Source organism: Lagopus muta, chromosome 2, assembly GCF_023343835.1.
Source record: "Lagopus muta isolate bLagMut1 chromosome 2, bLagMut1 primary, whole genome shotgun sequence".
Lineage (NCBI taxonomy): Eukaryota > Metazoa > Chordata > Aves > Galliformes > Phasianidae > Lagopus > Lagopus muta.
In genome coordinates, this window is record NC_064434.1 from 69,838,468 (window position 1) to 69,863,403 (window position 24,936).

The 24,936-nt window shown below is 36.1% G+C and overlaps 1 protein-coding gene across 3 annotated transcripts in view; it reads left to right on the plus strand.

Moving 5' to 3' along the window:
• TTC13 (tetratricopeptide repeat domain 13) overlaps positions 1–23,407 on the plus strand; it is a 36,981-nt gene extending 13,574 nt beyond the window's left edge. For 2 of the 3 annotated variants that reach the window (XM_048936100.1, XM_048936102.1), the window contains exons 10-23: positions 242–383; positions 2,347–2,521; positions 2,921–3,077; positions 4,124–4,254; positions 4,575–4,707; positions 7,113–7,205; positions 11,741–11,824; positions 13,008–13,092; positions 14,458–14,567; positions 15,822–15,957; positions 16,789–16,868; positions 18,031–18,109; positions 19,626–19,705; positions 23,259–23,407. In XM_048936100.1, the coding sequence (XP_048792057.1) occupies positions 242–383; positions 2,347–2,521; positions 2,921–3,077; positions 4,124–4,254; positions 4,575–4,707; positions 7,113–7,205; positions 11,741–11,824; positions 13,008–13,092; positions 14,458–14,567; positions 15,822–15,957; positions 16,789–16,868; positions 18,031–18,109; positions 19,626–19,705; positions 23,259–23,382 (1,609 nt within the window). In that variant the 3' untranslated portion in view covers positions 23,383–23,407. The remainder of the gene's footprint in view (positions 1–241; positions 384–2,346; positions 2,522–2,920; positions 3,078–4,123; positions 4,255–4,574; positions 4,708–7,112; positions 7,206–11,740; positions 11,825–13,007; positions 13,093–14,457; positions 14,568–15,821; positions 15,958–16,788; positions 16,869–18,030; positions 18,110–19,625; positions 19,706–23,258) is intronic. The other variant, XM_048936101.1, reaches the window with a different exon arrangement.
• Positions 23,408–24,936: the final 1,529 nt, after the last annotated feature.

Consider the following 24,936-nt stretch of genomic DNA (forward strand, 5'->3'; position numbering starts at 1 on the left):
AATGCTGGCAAGCTCAGTGCCATGACCACTGCCCTGGGGAGCCTGTTCCACACCTCAACCACTTGCTTTGGCCACTAAAAAAACAGTTGCAGAATTCTTGCTTTGCTTAAGGAAATTTTCCCATGATATTGCATTCCTTTTTAATGATATCTACTGTGGACACATGAAAACAACTTTTTTTTTTTTTTTTTTTTCTTTTCCCTTCTGTATTCCTCACTTTACGGTTTATGGAACTTTTTAGGGAACTTGGAAACTTCGATGCTGCTACAGAGAGCTTCCAGAAGGCTTTGCTGCTAAATCAAAATCACGTCCAAACATTACAGCTGAAAGGAATGATGCTTTATCATCATGGTAGCTTAGATGAAGCGCTGAAGAATTTTAAGGTATGCAGTGGAAGGCCTTAAGTTAAAAAATTTAAAAATGTTTTAACGAGGAGTAGCAAACAAGAAATATTAAAAAAAAAAAAAAAAAACCACGAGGTTTTACATTCTGAATGCAAAAATGATTGTGTATTTGTACTAAAACAGTTTTGAAGTCTGTTGTATAAAAAAAAAAAAAAAACAAAAAAAAAAAAAACAAAACCTTAAACCTTAGAGTTGAAAACTGGAAATGAAATTTGGCCGAAACAAAGATACTTCATCCAACTGCAGGATGAATTTCTGAAAACCAAGCACTAGTTGAAAAGTTTGGTATTTCTTTGCTAATAATACTTTACTTTGAGTTGAAGCCTAATGTTTTTTTTTTTTTTTATAATTGAGGAAAGAAAGTATTTAGTCTTCTTTCTAATTTTACAATTGAGGAAAGAAAGTATTTAGTCTTCTTTCTAATTTTAAGCTTAAATTTTCAGTGTTTACATATTTATATATTTTTTTACTTACTTCCTTTGTTTGAAACCACTGTCACTATACAGTGATCTGTGTAGCTTGCAAAAAAAGTCAACAGTGTGTTTCTGTAGAAAAAACAAAATCTTGCTTCTTCCTGTGCACGTTAAGTAACAGACTCATTTTGTGGGCAAAACAATAAAATATATGTTGATCATATGTTCATATCCTAAAAAAAAAAAATACCTGAAATGAGATGTCTGTATGAGTGTTTCACTTCCTGAAGGAATCATAGAATGGCCTGGGTTGAAAAGGATCACAATGATCATCTAGTTTCAACCACCCTGCTGTGTGCAGGGTTGCCAACCACCAGACCAGGCTGCCCAGAGCCACATCCAGCCTGGCCTGGAATGCGTACAAGAATGGGGCATCCACAGCCTCCTTGGGCAACCTGTTCCAGTGAGTCACCACCGTCTGGGTGGAAAAACTTCCTCCTAACCTAAATGTCCCTTGTCTCAGTTTAAAACCATTCCTCCTTGTCCTATCACTATCCATTCTCATAAACAGCCGTTTCCCTTCCTGTTTATGCACTCCTTTCAAGTACTGAAAGGACACAATGAGGTCTCCCTGGACCTTTCTCTTCTCCAAGCTAAATAAGCCCAGTTCCTTCAACCTTTCCTCTTAGGAGAGGTGCTCCAGCCCTCTGATCATCTTAGTGGCCCTCCTCTGGACCCGCTCCAAGAGCTCCACTTCATTCCTGTACTGGGGACCCCAGGCCCAGATGCAGTACTGCAGATGGGGCCTCACAAGAGCAGAATAGAAGAGGACAATCGCCTTCCTCTCCCTGCAGGCCATCCCTTTTTTAATGCATCTCAGAACACAGTTGGCAGCGCTTATCGCAAGGAGTGCTGTGTCAGCCATTACATTATCTCTTCGATAAAGCAATTTGTGGATACTGGTGTAATTGAAAAGATGTTTAAACTTTTAAGGCAAATATGCTTTTCTAAAGAGATGTAACTGTTGGAAAAAGAATCATAGTAATACTGAGTGTTTAAGTATAAACTTGCTCCGTGTTTAACATATAGTAATTATTTAACATATTGAAGTACTGTAATGCATGAACTAGGGAAGATAGGGATTGAAGAAATGACATGACAAAAATGTTGAACTATTAAAAAATACCCCATTATTAGTATCACCAGGAATGGTTTTTTTTCCTAGTTGAATGAATCTAATGAAACCAATGCTATTACCATTAGTGCAAACATGATCTACCTTCATAACAATGAAAGTGAGATAGAAAGCACGTTTACATTGGCAATTTCTTTTGTTTTCTTTAGTGAAGCTAGTAGTTTTATGTCTTAAGAATTTGATCAAAATTCTCTTTCAAGAGATGCTGATGTAATATGGAACTTAATGAAAAGATCTATTGATTATTAGTGAAGATCTTACTGAACAAATTAGTTTATTTGAAGACATTCATTCTTTCTTGATCTGTGGATGTTTTGTTCCTTTAATCTCTTAGAGGTGTCTACAGCTAGAACCATACAATGAAGTATGTCAGTATATGAAAGGACTCAGCCATGTTGCAATGGGACAGTTTTATGAAGGCATTAAAGCTCAGACTAAAGTTATGTTAAATGATCCACTACCAGGCCAGAAGGCTAGCCCAGAGTATCTGAAAGTGAAATATCTCCGAGGTGAGTTGAAATTTTTGTTTGTTAGTTTTGTTGGTTTTTTTTTCTTCATTCCTCTGAAAATGCACACATGCTTACAGTTATGGCCATTTTAAAGAAACCACTGTGTATTCTAATGAGTGCTGTAGAGTATGTCATCCAAAAATGTATATGCTTAGCAGTAGATCATATGGTTAAAAGCCAGCACCATAAGTCAAATGTATTTTTCTGTGTACTGGTAAATACTTAGCTGAAGTAGATGTATTTATGTTTTAGAAATCAGTTAATAGCAAAATTTTATAATCTAAAAACATCTTACTAAAATCATGTTGGATAACTGACAAATATATAACCTGTGGCTTCATATAACTACAGAAGTAAACTGATGTACAAATTTGTTTTAATTTTATTTCTTTCCTCCAGAGTATTCTAGATACTTGCATGCACACTTGGATACCCCTCTTACAGAGTATAATATTGATATAGATCTTCCTGGAAACTTCAAGGACCACTGGGCCAAAAATCTTCCTTTTCTTATAGAAAATTATGAAGAACAACCAGGGTTACAGCCACACATAAAGTGAGTATTTTTGATTTCTTTAACCCCCCTCCAATGTTTTTTAAAATCTTGACTTCTAATTTTGAGGCACTTAGACCTGCCTTTTCTGTGTGCAAGTTCTTTTTAAAATCTCTGGGATTGGAGTTGATTTATTTCATAAGAAAGAAAGAATGAAACTTAGTTTTTGCAAGTTGATCTTCACATAATCAAGTAATATTGTTTTTACTTTATATAAAATTATTTATAATAATTTTAATTATTTAAGAATCTGTTTTGTTTTCTTTGCAAATAACATTAAGATATAAGTTTGAGATCCTCAGTATGGTATTATAGTACCCTTGCTACAGTTTCTTCCTATGTGCTTTTATTTTATTATGGGTGTAATTTCCCAGGCATTAAGTAGATTTTTAGGAACAGCTGAGTTTCACTGGGAAAAATATTCTCTAGAACAACTTAGGTAACCAGTATTTTAGAAGGAGCATGATTGCAGCCAACAAAGTAGGCGATGTGTTAGGCTAGCCTTCTAGGCTAGAAACATGCATCTAAATAAAGGGTAGTAATTTCACCTGCTGTAAATGCATTTCTAGATATGTTCTCGTGTATCCCTTCTATCTTTGTATAATGTTGGATTGCGTTTGGCTTTTGTGTGGTTCTGTTCCATATACACAATTTGTATTTTACAGAATTAAGAGAGAAGTGATAGAATAAGGCTTCCAGTTTCTATATGTATTCTTTCCTTATTTAGTCTTGAGGTTCTTCAGGATATATCCACTGAAGGATGGTGTGTTGTTAGTTAACTCAGCGCCACTTAATAATGAGAGGGACTGAAGGCAAAATAGCTTTTGACAATAAGTTTAGTAGGACCAGGATTTGATTTCAGATACAGAGTATAACTGCCATATACGGTGTATGTTTGGTGACAATGAGGAGAAATGGGTGTTCTTTATAAAGCTTTTGAGTATTTCCCACACAAACTGTATTTATTACCATACAAACGAATTGTGTTTTATAACTTCCAGGATTTGTGTTGCCAAGTTATGTCTGATGTATGTTTTTCTTTCTGTAAGAGATGTATTGTTTCAGAATTTTGAAAGCTATAGGACTGATGTGCAAGAACTCATATGTGTAGCTGATCATCTGGGTTCCATGATGCAGTATGAGACACCAGGATTTCTTCCAAATAAAAGAATACACAGAGGTATACTGGAAAAGCTTTATACATTTCAAAAATAAAAAGTTAGTGTAGTTACAATTTAATGCTCTGTCTTTGCTATCTGTATACATTTTTCTTAAGCTCTATGCATTTGAAATAATTAAACAGTTTTAAAATGAAAATAATGGTATCAGCAATTTGGTTGGAAATTGTGATCTCCCTATCCAGATTGATGTTGACAGTTTTGTCTGTAAATACATCACTTCCCTGCTTTGGTTTTATTGTCTGCATGAAAAATAAGCATCTGGTTCTAATTGATTTTCTACTTCTGTTGTTGTTTGTCTTTCTTTCCTCCCACCTCCCAGCAATGGGGTTGGCTACTTTAGAGGTAATGCAAGCTGTACAGAGAACTTGGGCAAACTCAAAAGTTCGGATGAATGGGAAAACAAGACTGATGCAGTGGAGGGATATGTTTGATATTGCTGTGAAGTGGCGAAGGTAATGGTAAAAGAAGAGAGAAAACAAGCCTTAAGTTTAACAGTGGTGCATGCTTCAATTAACCAAGGGGCTGAAGTCAGAACAGGTAGAACAATTACTCTTTCCTTGTTAGAGACAGATGGATGTTAGCCTATGTACTTGAATGTGTCTTTGTGCATATCCTCATCCAGTCTGAAAAATCCAAAGCATTCCTTAAGGGATTTTGTAACAATACATCATCTAAATGAAGAGCTTAGACTGAGGCGTTCTGGGCTTTGAGCGGTGTTTACTTGGCTTGGTTTTTCGTTTGAAGTTTGTAATGTAAACAGAGTAGACTAAAACAAAAATGTCTTGCAAACATGGGTGGGATCAGTTCTTGATCCACACACATATCATCAGATTTGTCTGAAAAATGTGAGTTTGGGACTTTCTTAACATGTGTCCTAGCTTGCTTTTCTTTCACTTCTCCCGGTGCATAAAACATCCATCATAAGAATCTTTCCTCTCATTTTCAACCAATTTTTCTGTTTCTAAAGAAGTACATAGTGCAGAGTTTTTTGGCACAGAGCTACTACTAATAGAGCTGTTAGTTATAACTTTGTTACAATTAGATCTGTTGCCAATTGTTTGGAAGTTATTCATATCATGTGTAATCATTTACTGATTTCTATTTCAGGAAATACTTTTTAGCCAAATTCTGCCCTTTAATACTTTATGTATGTCATGCCAATACCACTATATGTGCCTGGTATCAGTGGACCTTTCTAGTGCCCAATTCTTTAGAGAGAGGATAAAAAACATAGGGTGTTCTCATCTGAAGTTACACTCAAAGCAGATTCTTCACAGTTGTTAATAGACAAAATTTGTAGTAACATAGCCATGTGATGATTATCACATTGGTCTCACTGTGTCAGCTACCTTAGTGAGAAAGCTACCAGCTTGGGCTCCTGGTCCATAGGTAAGCATCTGCACTGATTAAGCCCAGTGATTAATATAACTTTGCAACCCAAGCATGTAACAGCCATCAAGAATATGTTTGCAATCTGCCATATTTTTTTGTGGCTTGTGCATTTCTTGAGTCAGAGCTCATATTTTTCTGTCATTATTCTGGCAGTAACATTAGCAGTTAAGAATAAGAATGAGTTGAGGCATATGTTTGGTTTTTTGCTTTTTGCTTTCTTTTTTTTTTTTTCTTTTTTTTTTTGAGACCAAGAAGTCAAAATACAGCATTTATATTGGTTTTAATTCCTTAAAAACCAAAATCCTGTAAAATATCTCTCATAATAGTTGATATTAGTCCACTACAAACTGGCATACTGCAAAGTCAAACTTCCTTTCAGGAGTTTTTTTTTTAATTCATTCACTTTTAATTCTGTATGGGCATTGGTATTGGCATTAATACATCACTCATAACATTGTGTTTAATTTTTGAGAAGAGCAGTTTTGAATACAAAAAAAATTCTTCTTTAGAACAAGTGAAACTTGCCATAGGAAGAATCTTGTATACATCTTAGTAAGAAAGAATTATTGTTTGTGGGTTCTGTTGGCAATGAGAGATCTTTTCTTTTGCCCAGAGCACCCTAAAGATGGAGTAATCATAGGCACATTTGATTGAAGAATCCAAATTACTGTAGGGTAACTGATTTTTGTTTGTTTATGTGACAGAAGCATCTAGAAGCCTTAGTGAAGTTGAGTCCCTGTTATGCTTCTTTCTTCTGCAAAGTAAAAGGCAGTTTGTGTAGCAAAGAGCCTATTGAGTAATAACAAGTTAAAGTATGTAGGTGAAACAAAGAAGGATAAGAAGAAATACAGTGATATTATAGTGTTAGTAATAATTGTGCAGATCAACTAGATATAATAAGCCAATTAGGAGCAGCAATCAGAGTGATAGCCTCTCCTTAAAAACAGATGTACCCAAAACATGTTAAAAGCAAATCAACAGGACAGCAATAGGAAAACATCACTATCTGGGCTACTGTTCTTTATTAAATGAAAGACATCAAATGCAAGAACCCTACTGAATTTTAAAGAGGAGAAAACGAATGCTAACCACCACTCTATAAGTAGAAAGTATTCTGATAAAACAGAACGATGCTTTAAGCATCAGGAGTGCAGTTAGGAAAATGCTGTTTTCCCTTTTTAAAAAAGTGAGGAAAAGGTTTGGAGTGAATTTTTGTGGTTGAAGCAAAGCTGTGAAAGACCGTAAGATACTCTGCAACTTTGTTTGAAGCCCTTATTTTGTGTGAGCCATAGTTATGTGAAATGCTTAATAATATTCTTAGGAATATTCTTAGGTATGTTTCACTTATTTGTGACTGCCTATTTCTAGCTTTTGCCTAAAATTATTTTGTGTAAGAATAAAGTTCAATTAGAAATATTACGTGGAGTGAAATGCGTGCCAATATTAACGTCTTTTGTCTTTGTAGGATAGCAGACCCCGACCAACCTGTGCTTTGGTTGGACCAAATGCCTGCACGAAGCCTTAGCAGAGGTTTCAATAACCACATTAATTTAATCAGGTATGAGATTTTCCAAAATTTTCCCACACACACTAAGGAACTGAAATTTACTGCTTGTTTGTGAAACAGTGTGCTATAATAATCAATGCATAAGTGCTTGCTGTTTTGCATCAATACGTACTTTTTATTTTCTAATGGACCATTTGTTTTTTGTGTGCGCTCCTGATTTTCCCTCATGACAATTCCTCTTTCTCCTGGATTTCAAGGGATAAGTACTACCTGGAAGATGCATATTTTTACATGCTGTTTTTAATTCCCAAATAATCTAAGGTTTATATTTAAGGTAGAGTTCATCACAGTTTTAACTCTTACGCACACTGCTTCTTGAAGACAGTGGCAGTGATTATGAAACAAAGCAGTTCTGTTACCATTGTTCCTGACTTATAGTAGAACAAAACAGTTCTTGTTTAGTCTCAGGGAATGTCAGATACAGCAAAGGTGACAAAAGTAAGTAACCTGACAAGGGTAATAGTGCACTTTCAAACAAAGCTAAAATTTAAGATTCAACCACTGTTGTACGTTCCATCTTCTCCCATGCTGCAAGACTCAGTATTGCAGTCAAGACAGCGCTACCGCCCAGTAAGTGGTAGAAGTGTGAGACACTCAATGTGGCAACATCACTGTCAATCACAGGAGCAGAGGGTGTTTTTAAGTAAATACATAAGCAAGATTTCATCTTTTCTTCTCCCCTACTGTAGGAAGTATTGAATCCTTGATCTGTCGTTCTGCTTTTATCTGTTTCTTCCTTTTTGAGAAAGCATCTAGAAAAGGGCGGGGAAAAAAGCCTTTTTGAGAATAATTTTCTGTAGAGAAAAACAGTGATAATCTGATGTTCACAAGCAGAAGCTAGTGATCGTTTCTCCCCATCCTTCCTACCATTCTGCTAGGCTGCCCTTTGCTTTAGGGAGTAGTTACAATGTAGTTTTTAAATCCCTGTGAAAGTCGGTGTTTGGTCTAAGAATGTGCTGATTTTTGGACTGTGTTATGCTCAGCCTTCTGTCTTCCTTCAAATTAAATATTATACTTGTGTTCCAAACTGTCCATCTTTGCTGTTGCTGCATTCCTCTTTTTACACACCTGAAATCCAGCTGAAATGACAGCAAGCTATTCTTTGAGACAAGGAGGCTTTCCATACTTAATCCATTTCTATCTGTTCTTAAATTGGAGAGAAAGAGCTTAATTCCTATGTGGTCTGAACTTGCAGAAGACAAAGGCATTCATGTTACAAGACTTGATTACTATGCTGAAATAAGATTGAACGTTTAATCTGCAGAAGTGCATCCCTTTTGCAGGCTGTTAGTAACTCTCTTTTTCACTGGTCAAAGTACTTTAATTGCTGGTGTTCTCTGCTGAAAGAAAAACAAAACTCACAATTCCAGTTATTTTGGTGATGCTGCAGAAATTTGAAAATAAGCCTTATAAGTACTCAGAGTGGAAGGCCCGCAGCTAATCAAAATTTAGTCTCATGTGTTTGGATCAGCCTTGACTTTTAGATGTCACATTGCCATTTTTTATCATAGTTTTTATTAGCTGATTGATTATTCTCTGCAAGTTACTCTTTTGGGGCTTTTTTGCAAGGAACAGTAGATTTAAAGCAGCCTTAGAAGCTGGTCCTACTTAGTACTGGTTGCTGATGACATCCTTTTTAACTCTAGGAATCAGTACCTGTTTGATCACTTTGAATCCCAAGTAATAGCTGCTTTTGTGGATTAACTTTCCATAGTAGTGGTTTGTTTCTGCTTTTGAATTCCCTCCTGATGATTTCACATCAGGTGCCAGATAAAAGAAATGAATATATCCATGTGGTAGTATGTTTGTTTGTTTTTTTTAAAAGAAAAAAAAAAAATTACTTTTCCAACGTGCTTCAGTCCTTTATAGTTTCTAAACAAAAATTTAGTAGACTATTAAGTAACACAAGGAGATCATGCAGACCTACTCAACAGGAAAATGGCTGCTAATTGAAGATAATTATAGGCTACAGAACTGTCACTTTTTTGTTGATAACTGAGATCATTTTATGGTCTTTCAGGTGTTTTTCAGGATTATTGCTTTATATTAAGCTTACGATTTGGAAATTGTTCTGAATTCTTCTTAGAACACGGCTATCTGAAAACTAAGTATAATAGATTATCTAGTCTGACAAATGGCATCTCTTCATGATTATTAAATATGCTGAGATATAAGCTGTTCAGTCAAATAAAAAGTGCATCAATAGCAGTAGAGTGATAAGGACAAAATATCAGTTTTCTGTTCTGTATTCCAGTTGTAAATGTGAAAAGAGATGGTTAATGGTTTTTGATTTCCTGACTTACTATGGACTCTTCTGACAGTAGCTTAAATAATAGATAGTAACAATAATATTTTGGCATTCTGGCTAAGGACATTATACATTCTCTTGGAAGAATGTATTAAACATGACTGCAAGTACTGAGTTTGGTTCCATGCAGTTCATACTGGTAACTATAACTTCCTCAGTTGCTCTGATTTCATGTGGTATTGTACAAACTTTTAGTGTTACTACACAATACAACTGTGCAATTTATTTGACAAAAATGAGGACTGGGTAGCTCTACAGGAGGGAAATAGTGGAAAGCAGGGAGGAATCATCTATTTGAACTAGTTAGCCATTGGAGGGTTTTAGAAGTGGAACTTGATTTTGTTGTTTTAATATTCATGACAGCTCTGGTCATGCTGAGTTCAAGCTATTTCTAGCTTGTTTGGTATAAACTGTACACAAGTAATTTCTGTGTGCAAAAGTACTTGGATTAGACACCTGTTAGCGTGAACATTTTCTTTACTCAGAATGCTTTGCATTTGCAGTCCAGGGTTTTCCTGACAGATGAGTTTTGATATGGAGGCACTAGCATTCAATGACTACTGATTGAAGATCCATTCTCAGAATGGCATAGTGACTGAAGAGAGTCAGAAAAAACAATTTTGGTGTTTTGTTTTAATTTGGAGAACTTTTGCTGAAGGTATGTAAGAGAAGTCTTGTACTTTACTACGCTTGATAGGCTTCCAGGTCTGAGTAGTCTTGAGATTCAACTGTATTGGCTGTCTCTATAGACCCACTAACTTGTGGGTCTATACTTAAGTCGGACTATGACTTATTTCTCTTCTGGCAAATTGTGAAACTTGGTAACTTTGATTTACATTAGAGAAAACGTTTTTGAAAGCTTGAGCCATTTCCATGGGCAAAACAAAAATTTGGGATTGGCTAAACATTAGTGATATACTCTGTGTTTTGACAAAACAATAAGAACATTCTCTGGAACACAGTTACTTTTGAATCTTTGATGGTAGTGCTCATCAAACAAGACGACAGTAGGAATAAGCAAAAATAGTGTCTGACCACCCACTAAAAGTCTTCTCCAGTACTGCTTCTAGATAGCTTTACAGACAGGTCTGATTTGTACGTATTTTCCAAGATGTCACTAAAGGAAAATCCAGTTCCTTGTTCTGATGTGCTTCTGCCTGTTGTACAGATATTTTAAAAACAAATGGAAAATGATGGGACGTACAACAAGGGCAAATAATGTACGGGAACTTATATTTGTCCTTCCTCTTTTCTTTCCCTTCCTGCCTCCCTTTACTTTGTGCAGATATGTATGTATTCTAATTCTGTTCAGTTTTTAAAGAGTGATTCTGCCATTGCAGTGAGAGTAGACCTGCTCTGAAGTGTGAGATGGTGGAGTGAGACATTAGGGAGTTAAGCTGCCAAAATCGCCTAGAGTGCATAAGAGCCAAGTGTATACACCTTCCTGTGATTCACCTTCCTGTGATTGACAGTGGTCTTGCTTCCTCAGAGAGCGATAACATTTGCTTTATAAAATCTTGTTTTGTAGACTGGGAGAAGAGGAAGGACTCCTACAAATGCAATAATGGTATGTAATTTTTCCTCTCAGAGTGGTTAGTATCCTAGCAGGGTTCTACCTAGTTTTTATTTGTATTTTTCATAGTGTTCTTTGGGGGAAAATGAATTTATTTTGTTCTCTTCCTTCAGTAGTCAGTGCTCCAAACTGTTAGGAATCAAAGCAGAATTAATTCAATATGTAGAGTTTCAGATGAATAAAGAGAACTGTATGTGGACTGTCAGAGTGTATCAGCCACATGTGTTAACAAATATGTAAACTGGGGAGTTGTTGGCTCTCAGAGTAAGTCAGTATGCACATTAATAGTTCTGTCTTAGTTCTTCAATTTCTACTAGCCTGAAAGTCTGAGAATTATATCTTTTTAAGAAGTGATAACTATCATATAGGCAATGGATTGGCAAAAAATAAGAAAATACCTGTGAAATACAGTTTATTGGAACTGAGAACAGTTCCAATGATACGTGAGTTTTTGCAAGTTCATCTTAGAATCTACATTCAAAATTGGAGATGGACAGTTGCCACTTCAGAGACACCGCTAGTCCTTTTCTTTGATCTAAAAGCATATGTGGATAAAATTCAGTCAAACTTGTAATGAATAATGTTTGTGTCTTATCCTGAAATGCTGGTCTGAAATACAGGACTTGAAACTGTTTTGTTTTGTAGGGGACAGGTGATTAACATGCGGTACTTGGAGTACTTTGAGAAAATTCTTCATTTTATCAAAGATAGGATCCTTGTTTATCATGGGTAATTTACTGATTTATTTACTTGTAATCTTCCCTCTCCCATGCCTACTGCTTCACTCCCTTGGTGATACTGACTTGAAATTTACATAATATTAATTTTAGAAAGTCTGAAAGATATTTTCTTAATTCTACTGCCTTCTAGTTTTCTTATTGTCTGTAACTGTTGTATTTCTGAATGGAAATGCAAATCCTATTATTTGCTATTTAAACTAATAGGAAAACTATTGTCATTACAGTATGTTTATTATTAAAAAATTCTGTTGAATTTGTTCCTGCCGTTTTGGCCAGAGTAGGTCTCAATTCTGCCTAAAAATGGTTTCTTCAAGATGTCATGTTCCCTCTAGGTAGAACAGAATACAATTTCTCTAATTACAGAGAATAATTTCTTGAACGGTGGAGTGATAAATCCCACCTTTGTGAATGAGGAGAAGGGATTATGGAATTTATGGATGGTAATTTTATATGAAACTGGTGTTTGGGAAGTAGTTTTGAAGGAACAGGGAATCTTTACTACTTGTTACACAAATGGGTTGTAGACTTTACAACCTTCTTCTGTTCCAGAGCAGAATCTCAAACAGAAGAGGTGACTAAAGATTCTAAAATCGTTATTATCTGTTGCAAACTTTGATTGCTTTTTGATGAGTAAAATATTTTCATCACCCATAGCTCATTTGTGGCAACGATGTTCTGATAAATTTAAAAATTAAGAAACTCTAAGTCCTCTAATTTTCCTTTGGCCTGGTAATTTTTGTTAAATATAGAGTTCTATTGTTCAGTTTGATTTTGCTATGTAAATATTGAAAATGAAAGCACAGAAAAGTCTTTAAACTGTTTCAGATTTAGAACACTTAGAACAACCCCTTTGCCCACACTACCAAGTAAACCCAGTTCCATGTTTCAGAGTGACCAACAGCAAATGAATAAGATAAATATGAAGTATGTTATTAAAGTCTGAAGCTGGAAGAAAAGAAATGCAGGTAATCTAGAATGGAGAGGCTTTGTTTTGTTATTTAAAAAAGGTACTAATAAATGAGCATGTGGCCAAGTATGAAGGAACTCCTTTTCAGAACATAAATTGTTTTCAGTAACTCATTGGTTAGCTAATTAGATTAAAGAAGTGGATTTTCAAAAATGTTAAAGACTTCAACTACTGCAATTCTATATTTAGTTATTTCTTCTTCTAGTGCTAATAATCCAAAAGGACTAATGGAGGTTCGAGAAGCTTTGGAAAAAGTACATAAAGTAGAAGATCTTCTTCCAATAATGAAGGTAAATTGAAGAAAACACTTCAAAATAATGCAGGTTATTCTGGGGTCTATCCAATTCACCAGAGTGTAACAGTTGTGTAAAGCTTAAAATGAACAACTTGAAACACTAACTCCAGTTATTTCAAATCTACATATATAGAGCATGACCTTCCCTTTGGTAAATACAGATGTGTGGTGTATATTTGAAAGGCTTGGTCTAGTTACGGTAACTACAGAAAAACAAGATGCTGAATATAATTCTTTGAAGTGTACAGTATGAAGAAAAAAATTGAAAATGTGTCTGAAGGATAAGGAACATGCAAGCTCTTCTTGTATTAGCATCATTTGTGTAGGTCAGCACCTGGTGGAGGCTGGCAGAGGGGAACACAGGGAGTGGGTGCCTTTAGCTGGCTGAACATCAACCTAGAAGTGTGCTTTGCATTTTTTGTGCTCTGAAACAAGGAGCTGTTGAAATCTGTAGTTTTTCTACTTGCTACTGGTGGTCCCTGTGTAACGGCTGTGCAATGGAACATACCAAATGTGTTAAATACTCTTATCTCAAACAGTAAGGCTTAAGCTAGGTTTAAGTCAGAGGTTTTACCCCAAATTAATCTAGCATGACCAATAAGTAAGCACTGAATAAAACTTCATTTAGAATAGAATAAAATTTGGGAAGGAATAGTCATTCTAAATGGAGACAAACTCATAACTTCCTTGTCAGGATGTCTGCACTGTGGTTTCATTAATAGATCATAGATACCAAGCTATCTCTAAGCAAAACTGATTGATCACCATAGAACAGCTATTGTATGATGCATTTACCTTGCTACTACTGATGCACTGTCTGGTTTTGACTTTGGTTGCTGTACCACTTGCTTGTGCACTATAGGTAACTTTCAGAAGCTATGTGGCTCAACCTCTGAATTTTTCTATGGGGTGTTTTTAATAGGTATTACTGACAAATGAACATGCAAACACAGCCCCATAGTATGCCTCTTATGGCTACTGTAGAATCACAGACCAGAAAAGAAAATTGCTATTAGTGGAGTTAAAAGTGCAGGTTGCTCCAAAACAATGAAGAAAATGTTGTCTCAACATAGTGGATTCTATTTGGCTTAGCTTGAAATACACGTTTCTAAGTACTGGCAGCAAGTATTTTTCCTGGTTTTCATAACCTGTACATTTTCTCTGGTTTAACATGCCTGATTCAGTACTTCAGGTTTCCATTGAGTAAGAAGAAAAAAAATGAATGAAATAATGTAGTTAACAGTAACTCTGTGCTGTGCTGTTCATCCAGCTTGTTCACTTTCCAGTTCCAGATATTTCAGAACAATAGAGGCAGTCTATTTGCATTCACCCTATAATTACTTTCTTTTCCTTTTGAAAGCAGTTTAATAGTAAGACGAGAGATGGGTTCACTGTGAACACAAAAGTCCCCAGCCTCAAGGATCAAGGGAAAGAATATGATGGATTCACAATTACAATAACAGGAGATAAGTATGTTTATTTTTTTCAGGGTCTTAAACGCATTAAGTAATGATGAAGTATTGGCAATTAATCTTCTTGAATGCCATTTCTACTTGTGTAAAGTGGGTTTTGTTTTTTTTACTGGTGACATTTTTGCCACCACTTGTTTATTTCAGTGCTTCTGTTTCCTATCATGTTCCCTAACAAAGAGGGAATATGGATGCTATTTCTGGAGCTCATCCTGTTAGGATAATTCTCTAACAGCATATAAATGAAGGGAGTCTTCAATATTCTTCCTACAGTTTAAAATACCAAAAGGAGGAAAAGACTTGGTCTTTATCCATACCAAAGTACTTCTGTTGTTATAAGCCTTTGTCTGTTATGGAAGCTAGAAAGAGAATGAAAAAGACTCGTTTGGATTTTGGCCTTTTCATTTTGTGTATTCTTTAAGATGTTTGCAGATCCTGTATCTGCACTTATCATTTTGAGCTATGTCACATGCTCAGATGGGACTTTAGGCTGCTCTCTGAGTGAGATAACAAATTTCTTACTTTATGGATTCCATTTCTTTATCTTCTCAAAGAGCATTAGTCTGAATCTACCTAAGGCAGGCCAGAAACCCCCTCCAGCTACTAGTCAAAGTTTGACTAAAGTTGATTAAATTCTTACCTTTTAGTTTATTGATTATTATGGGCTTTTAAATTTTATGCTTGGAAATTTCCCCAAAACGTGTGTGCTTCTAATGTGGGGCATGGATTTTGAACTTCTCTTTTGAAGTGTAAATGTGTCTGTTGATTTTTAATTTTACATTCTATATCATACATCTCTATCAGTGAAGTGATGCAAAATGTCTTTATTTTAGAAAAATGTTTTGGTATCAGCAAAGTGATACAGCATCTTGCTCTGTACACGTTTTATTCCATGTTAATGGTTTGTGACCCATACTTTGTAATTACACTCTTATCCCAAAGCAAGTCATATTTGATGAATTTCAAAGTTAACTATATTTTTAACTACATTCCCCAGGCAAAAAAAAGATATTTTAAAATTAGATTACAATCTTATATATGACAAACTTGCAGCATGACAACATGTTTTAAGATTCAAGTGGGTTTTTTTTGTTTGCTTTAATAAAATGAAGGTAATCCACATAATCTCCTGCTTAAAGGGAAAAAAAGAAAGAGCAAATGTTTATGATGTGGTATTTAACTGCTGTGCATTTGTTACTTAGCCTGAATATGTACAAAAAAAATTATCTCCTTTTCTGCTTAATCTGCTTGATAGAGTTGGAAACATATTATTTTCAGTTGAAACTCAGACAACAGAAGAAAGAACACAGCTGTATCATGCAGAAATAGATGCGCTATATAAGGATCTAACAGCTAAAGGAAAAATCTTAATTCTTTCTGCAGAGCTGGGGGTAAGCTTGTTTTACTGACAACTGTGAGTTCCTTGGCAAAATTCTATTATGTCTTTGTACCTTGTGTTTAACAGTCAATGCCTTAATGCTTTCTGACAGAGATCTTAAGTAATAAAATTGACTGCTTGTTTAAACCTAGTTACGTCAAATAATATAAGAAGTTGCCATAATTCCATCTGCTAATGAAATCTGCTCTGCTTTGCTGCAGTAATTGGAGAAAGTCTAGACAAGCTCTTGATATCACAACGTGTTCTGCTATAGAAGTGCTAGACGGTTTTTCTCGTTTTTTTGTTTGCATGAGTTTGTGGTTGTCGTTTCAGTGATAAGCACCACTTAAACCAAATCTTTGTGTGATCTTATAGTGGCTGGATGCAGGATGAGAAGTTACATTAACACAATTTTAGTGGTTTTTTTTCTTTCCATGTATTCGTGTTCATTTCTGTTGTAATAAGAACCCAACTGTACTTGAGCCAGTGTTTTGCACTTTTCATTCTTTCACACAGTATAGATTAACTGTTTCACCTAAATATTTGGATTCCGTGTTGAGGGACATGGTTTAGAGAACTATTGGTGATAGGTGGATGGTTGGACTGGATGATCTTGAAGGTCTTTCCCAGCCTTGGTGATTCTGTGATTCTGTAATATAAAATGTATAACTGCATCTTACTTTTATATACTAGTTGAAATTCATCTTGATATTTTACACATTTAAAACGGTTATACACATATATAATGGTTATAAAATAAGTGCTGTAAGATTTTTCCAATATGTGTTTATGTATATGGTAACATCTGGATATTAAGCCATCTTTATCTTTTGCCTTTGCTTAGGAAGCAGATGCTGTGTGCAACTTGATCCTGTCATTAGTTTATTACTTCTATAATTTAATGCCGCTTTCAAGAGGATCAAGGTTAGTGATTGTCTTTATCACATCTGTTTTCTTGGACACACTCTATAAAATGTCCATGTGTATGGTATCATACAGTTTTTTCACTGTCTAAAAAGATCAGTAATGTCTGAGTTAAGCTGTCTGACCTGTACTGTTCCTCATTTTATGCTGCTGTGGTGATGAGCACTGATTTTGTACTGTTTTAAACTCTAGTTTGTAATTTCTGGTAGTAACTATTCATGACCACACATATATAGAAAAAGATGAGTAGTCAGTATTTATGGCCTTTAGAATTGGAAAGCGTTATTTTTAAGTTGTAACATTTGGGTTCCGAATCTATATTGTGTCATACTGCTCAAATTTGACTCAAAAAGCTTCACTGAAACACATATTTTAGATGAGATACAATGTGGTACAACTTATTTTATGAAAACACACTGCAAATATTATTTTAGGTTAATGGAGTTGTTTTTGCAGCTGTTAGAATTACCAAATGAAACCCCAGCATAAATTATTATATTTCACAGATCTCTGCAACTGAAATTCCAATTTAATGCCAACCTGTCTACATCTAAAACTACTGTTAATATCTTCTCCAGTTGTTTCAAGTTTATTAGTAAATTTATTTCAGTGGAAAATAAATAACCAAGAGAGTTTCATTTCTATAATTAGCCTTTAATTTTCTTACTGAGTGAAAAAATTAATGTAAATTGTTTAAGTTTCACAATTAAAAATATATATATATTGAACAGGTGGAATAAGGGGATTTCTTTCTGTTCTGTGGTGTCTCCAGCCTGGTTCATAAACTCATTTGGGCTATAGCTAAGCTTCTTGGAAACAGGAGTTTGCTTTGTATTCAGCTACATGGAGTTTTAAGAACTACCAAACCTGAAATTATAATTCTGACTACTGTGGAAACAGTGTTCTTCAGTAGTTAAACTGCATAGTATGATGGCTTCATACTAATGCTGTTTGAAAGTAACAGTGATTTCACTTTGTGTGTTGCACTTTATTTTTTTTAATATAAAATAGCTAGCATGTAATTTTATGAACCATCTGTGAAACAACACTATATTCTTTTCTTTTTTTGTATGTGTAGGCTAAAACACTGCTGTTTAAATGCTGTTATTTACTGTAATGCTATGGAGAGACTTTTACTGTGGGTATTGTTTGTTTGTTTTAGTGTGATAGCTTATTCAGTGATCATGGGAGCTCTAATGGCAAGTGGAAAGGAGGTATCAGGAAAAATCCCTAAAGGAAAGGTAAGTATCAAGGCCTTGGGGAAGGATATGAATTTGAGGAAGGAGCTGTGAGAATGAACTGAAGTTGCATATTTATGTACTGGAGAAGAGATAGCTGCTTACAGTTGTGTCTTCCAGCCTGAGAGAGCAAATAAGACTTAGAAATAATATACCCAGTGCTTCTGATTAGTCAAATTGCAGCAGATTGTGTCCCATAATAATCACACATTTCTAACAGAAGCAATTCTTCTGTGCTGCACTGCTTTTTCCAGCTTTCTTTGAACTGAGCTCTGAGAACACTCTGGTATACTGGGTGGCTTTTCTGGATGCATGGCAAAAATTTTAAGCACACGTTGTATCTGTGAGCACTTCAGGCAAGCAGAAATGTATTTGCAACTTCTTGCAAAACCTCCTTCACCTCTGTATTCTGCTTAATTCAAAATGACCTTGTTTGTAAGTGACTGCATTTAAATACTATACCATCTTGCTCAATTTCCCTTTATTTATTAAATGGTTTGTCTGTTAGCTGTATTACCTCCTCAACATGAAAGAAGTGAGAGCACATCTGTCTCTTTAATGTGTTATCAAAAAATCATCAGAATTCCAGTCAGAATCAATGCTGAAGAAAATATCCTGTGTGGATAACTGAAAAGAGAGTGACTTTACCTTCTGTTCTAGAAAGTCCTGAAAAGCTTACAAGTGCATATTAAAATATATATATATATATATATATATATATATATATATATATATCTTTTCATGCATTATCAGCCTGCTCTGATGACAAAGATGCCCAGTTATCAGGAGTTCTGTTATTTCCTGGCAGAAAGTTCTGTCAGTAGCTACAGCCAAATATTATTTGTGGTGGTGGAATGCTCAAACCTGCAGACAGCTTTAGTGCCTGGCGTGCAAACTTACTTCCAAGTTGTTCAGTGGTGAGAAAGAAGCTGATCTGTGCACAGATAAGTTAATAAGCTTCCTTCCCCCCAGCAGTAGAGGTAACTTTCTTTCAGAACTCTTGAATTCAGTCGAAGTTTACTAAACCACAAATGTTTCAACTTAAATATTTCAGTTTTAATGAACCAATGTGTTTTGAACGCTGTTTTACTGAAAACTTATTAGCTGTAAATATGAAGTTTCCCATAGTTCCGGGCTATGCATAGTTAAACTTGTCTGAAAACTCACAGGAAGAAATAATACAGAACAGGGAAGTTCAGAATAAATTTGCTATTCGTATGACACAGTATTTTGTGGAATAGAGTATGTGGAAGTGAGAAATATCCTGGTTTTAATGGTTAATTGGATGCTATAATGAGGGGATAAAACCAGTATTTTCTTGGCACTGACTCAATAGCAAAGACATCTTGCTAAGAGATAATAAAAAAAAAAAGTAAACTGGATTTAGTCACAAAATGAGGATATGTATTTTAAAGTTGAATTTATGTATTACAAATATTCAAGGATGAACCTCCTGGAATTAGAGAACTTGAAACTTCTCCCATTTTTAAGATTTTCTTAAATTGTGTTGCTTTTTCAGCTTGTTGACTTTGAAGCAATGACAGCACCAGGATCTGAAGCTTTTAGCAAAATAGCAAGGAGTTGGATGAATCTAAAAAGGTAAATCTTTTTGTTCAGATGAGGAGAATGAGGGTGGAGAAGTAAACTATGAGGAACTTTGTAGGTCAACCTTAAGCTTGTACTAGAAGAACTGACTGAGACATGATGAGTTTAGTGAATGACTCTTTTTACTCTTATCAAATCCTAATTTATAAAGACATTTCTAGTTTAACAGAGCAGCAGTCTAGAGAGAGTCATCATGTGTTAGTCTCTGAGAAAATTTGTTGACTTAATATTTGCTTTGTTTTGTCCTGTGGTCTAATTTCCTTTTCTTCTGATTTTGTTAATAACAAATCTTGTCACTGAGTGAATAAAACAAGAGAAAAAATGCAACTTAGTTGCTCTTTGCATTATTATGGATCTCTTCAAATTATACATTGGAAGTAGTGTGCTTACACATTAGTACTATTTTAATTTGGAGAAAAGGTATTCTCCAAGTAAATGGAAGTTTTGATTCTAAAGAATTGCATTAATATAACTGTGACTTCAGCATAATGCCTACAGATTTAGGTTTTCTAACAAATAGATTTTTGAGTATTGAACATCTTAATTCCTTGTCAGTACAGCAAGATCGTTGCATTTGATTTGTCTCTTAGTATTTGTTCCCTGAACAACATCTTAAAAATGGAGTCAGAGATAAAAAAACAAACAAACAAACAAAAACAACAGCAAAACAGTTTTAGTGTCCTTGAGGTCAGGGTCACAGCACTTAAATGGTGCTGAGAGAACTGACCAATGTCCTTAGAAGGCTGTCTGTAATCTCTGAGAATTTGTACAGATCACAGGATGTTTGTGGTGACCAAATGAAAGGAAGCCTGTCTCCAAAAGGTCTGAAGGACCATTCAGGGAAACTAGAGGCTCGTCAGCCATGCTTTAGTTGCTAAGTCAGTCATGAGGTCTTTCCTCTAGCAAAGCATTTCAGGCTATGTGAGAGTCCATATTGGCTGTTTCTTAAGATAGGGTGATGAACATGTTGCTTTCTGCAGTAGAACTGCTACGTTTGTGGATGGGAAGAGAGCAACTGATGTTTATTTTGACTTCAGTAAGGTATTTGGTACTGCCTCCCACAATATTATTGTACTAAGGTAGCTGCTTGATTTCAGCTGGGACTGAACTGTTTTCTTCAGAGTGTTTGGTATGATGCTGTGTTTTGGTTATAGGAGAAAAAACAATGTTGATAACACACCAATGTTTATAATTTCTGATAAGCAGTGTTGTACAAAGCCAAGGTTATTCTCAGCAGAGGGCCTAAGGAGCTGGGAGAGAACAGAATTAGGACAGCTTGCTTAACCTGGCCAAGGGGATGTTCCATACCATATGATGTCAAGTGGAAAGATTTTTCAAGAGAGTAGGAGTTTGTCTCGCTCTTTCCTACTGCTTGGGGCTTATATGAGCACTGGTCAGGGGATGGTGAGCAATTACTTGTGCATCACTTGTTATGCATTCACATATATAAGTAGTCATAACTATTTTTCTTTTCTTGATCTTAGTAAATAGATTTAAGTCACAAGTTCTACGTTTTGTTTTTTTTGTTTCTTCTCCATCCCACTGGGAAGAGAAGGAAGTGAACAAACTTCTGCATGTTGCTTAGACACTTGCTGGGTTAAACAGCAGCAATAGCTGATAATGGTCTGGATGAATGGACTAGCTGGATAGAATGCAATTTGGATGATCAGATTTAAAGAGTAGTTAGTGAGTCGGGCTTTGCCTGTAACCTAGTAACAACTGCACTACTGCAGTAATCTACCTTGAGACAGACCTGGAAGAGGCAATGAAATGAATGGAGTTCTTGCTTGTGGGGTTAGGAGGTGTCTCCCCACTTTGGTGTCCAGCTGACACACTTGAGGACAGGGCTGGATCTGGAGGATGTAGATGAGCTGCAGGAAGAGGCCAGCAGGAACCTTATAAAGGTCAACAAAGACAAATGCAATGCCCTGTCCCTGAAAAGGAAAAATCCCATGCAGCAGTACTGGCTGGCAAGCAACTTGGTGAAAGAGACCTGTATACTTTTGTAGACAGCAGACAAAACATGAGCAGGCAGCAAATCCTGGCTGCAGGGAAAGCCAGTAGCATCCTGCGCTTTGTTAACAGGAGTGAAGCCTATAGATCGAGAGAGATTATAATCATTCTCTGTTCAGCACTTTAGATCACACCTAGGACTCAGTGTCCAACTTTGGGGCTGCTAGTACAGTAAAGACAATGATTAATTTGAGTGAATTCTGTAGAGGGCCATCAAGATGGCAAGGCACATATCTCAACAGCAGGAATTTGATCTTGTTCAGCTTGGAGAAGAGAAGGCTTAGCCCTAACAACAGCTTTCTGATATTTATTAGAAGTATAAGAGCAGTGCTTGGTAGGAGGATAAAAAGGAACATACATGAGTTGAAACAAGGTTCAGATTGAGCATAATCTTTTCACCCTGAAGGGAATCAAGTAGTGGAGCAGGCTGCCCAGAGAGACTGTGCAGTCTCCATCCCTGGAGATTTTCAAGACCTGACAGGATGGAGCCCCAGGCAGCCTGCGCTGTCTTTGCAGTTGACCTTGCTTTGAGCGGGATGTTGGATCACAAACCTCCTGAGCTACTGTGTGATCCTGAGAGCCCATAGAACTCCATAGCTCTGTGTTAGTGCTAAATATCGCATGCTGCTCAATGTTATTTAACTCCATCTGTGGCGCTCGGTTTGAATTTCGCTAGGCTATAAAATGTATTTGTAAAGGACGGATGCTGTTAAGAAGACTCAAGTCTGACTTTATCAGACAGGAGTTAAAATTCTACATATAAATTCAGTCAAGCTCAGCCTTCATTAAGAAGTGATATTTTTAAACTAGTGTAGCAAATTGCAGTTGATGTTTCTTTAACAGTTGTGGGTTTTTGCTAAAAGTGGTCTGTGCGAATATTGTGACTTGGTTGTCTTAGAAATACCAAATGCGGATGGTTCCCACTTTTTTTTTCTTCTTCTGTAAATTCCCTATTTTATACACTCAACCTCTTTTTAAATCTCACATTCACATATCTTCATCAGGGAAACTTTCCTCTTTGGAAATAGCTTGAAATAGCTTTCCCCTTTCTTATAGCTTGAAGTCTTCAAGACTTCCTTATCTTATGCACTATTATTTCTATACCACAGACAAATTAGCTACTCAGGGTAATTACCTTCACTTATTACTTTATGTTCTTTAAGTTGTGGTTCTACAGATATTTTTCTCAGCATCAAACAAAGACAGCTTTTAGCATTTTCTTCTCTCTGGCTCATTCCTCACTCATCTCTCAGTTGAGAGAGGAAAACCTGTGCTATGAAACAGCCTCAGTTACAAATAACCCATGCCAAAACCACAATTTAAAACGGGTCAGTTTCCTGATCTGATTTGCTATGGGATATCACTGATAATTTAAACAGTACAGCTGAGAGGGTTGGAAACAGGTTCTTAACTTCAAATCCCAAATTTGTTGAAGTGGATAAGCAGAAATGTAAACCAATATGTTAGCTTCCAGGTAAATAATTCCTAATTTAGAATAAATGAATAATTGTCTTTTTTTTTTTTCCTCTTTCAGTATTTCACCTTCTTACAAGAGCCTACCATCAGTATCAGAGACCTTTCCAACCCTGAGAACGATGATTGAAGTGCTAAATACAGACTCCTCTCAGTGTCTAAAAAAACCTGTTCTTGTGGTGTAATTTATACAAATAAAAAGCCAAAGTATACTGCTTCTTAATTTATTTTAAAAGGGAAAACATGTTCAAATTGGGTTTATTACTTATGGTTTTTCTGGTAAATAGAGTATGAGAACTTAATTGAGTAAATATCACTACAGAAAGAAATCTTTGTGACCAGTAGAATTAAAAACAAACAAACAAAAAAAGCCAACAAACAGTTAGCTTCTTGTATTCTGACATACCCTAACAGAGAATTCAGCTGTCCAGGGGCCAAAATGAAGAGCAATAAGAAATTCCCATCTCAGTTATGTTCTAGACATTCTGCAAGTGAAGATTTCACTTTAAAAAAAAAAAAAAAAAAAAAAAAAAGATTAAAGTGCATTGAAAGTCCCATGATGCAACTTCCATTTATTCTTTTTTCCAAAGCCTCTGCCTTCTGAATGGAAAACTTCAAGCCATACGTGTGTGAGTAATTGGTAAATACGCAGACACTTCGTGTAATGTAATCCAGGGAAGGAACAGATGTCAGCTTAAAAGAGCAGCGATCATGAGAAGATAATTTGGAAATAAAACCAAAGAAATGACATGTCCACGGTCAGTTTCTCAGTAGTAAATGTCAGAAGCACAACAGTACGTGAGGTTTTCTTTTCCGTTGGTGGTGGTGTTTGGTCCCAACACAGTGACAGCGTTGTAGGAGAGCTGTCTGGTGTGGGTATGGCGCCTGCTGCACCTGCATGTGTGCGTAGAGGTGTTCTGAAGGGGTGGTTCTCTGGGCACTATGTGTGACTAAGAAAGTGAGCTCGAGTCAAACAATGCTCTCAAACAAGTTTAACAAACAGAGCAGGATTATATAACTGGACTGGTATGTGGTGACTGGGAGAGCTGTAATTACCTCCTAAGAACTAGAGATGTGCAGAAATGTAATTATCCTTTTCCATCCCCTTCTGTGTCATCAGGCAACTGGTCCAGCCATTTCATTTGAGCTCTTAAGTGTAGGCTGTAGGCCTAGCCATTTATCTATTCATACTAGAGAAAGTGCAAAGGGAAAAAATAGACTAAGTAATTAAAACCTATTGATCTCCTAATATTTGTGAGATTTCAGAATATAGTGTGAAAATCATGAAAGGGCTTGGTGCAACTGGTAAGGATGAAAGATAAAACCAATTTAGCCGCAGGCAAATGCAACGCAAGATCTGTCTGTAATTACAGTACTAGGAAAAACAGATTCAGAGGAAAGAAGTAAGGTTGCAGAGAACCGTGCTCATGCTGCAAGTTCATCGTAGTGCTGGCAACAGCTTTCAGGAGATCGCGGCATTTGGGTAATGAACGTTTTCAAGATGCCGGTTTTGCACTGCACTCTTGTTCTGACTTACAAACTCAGGAGCTGTAGTCGTCAGAAACCACTCTTAATGTTAAGGAAGAGGCCGGCGGGATGGCAAGTGACAATTCCTGGCTTCCTTCCTTTCCTCCACGAGGAGCTGCCCGGGGTAACCAGTACAGCTGTGAGGGGAAGAGTGCAGCTCCGAGCGCAGGGAAGGAGCGCCCGCAGGTCGCCCCTCGGCCGGCCCGGAGGAG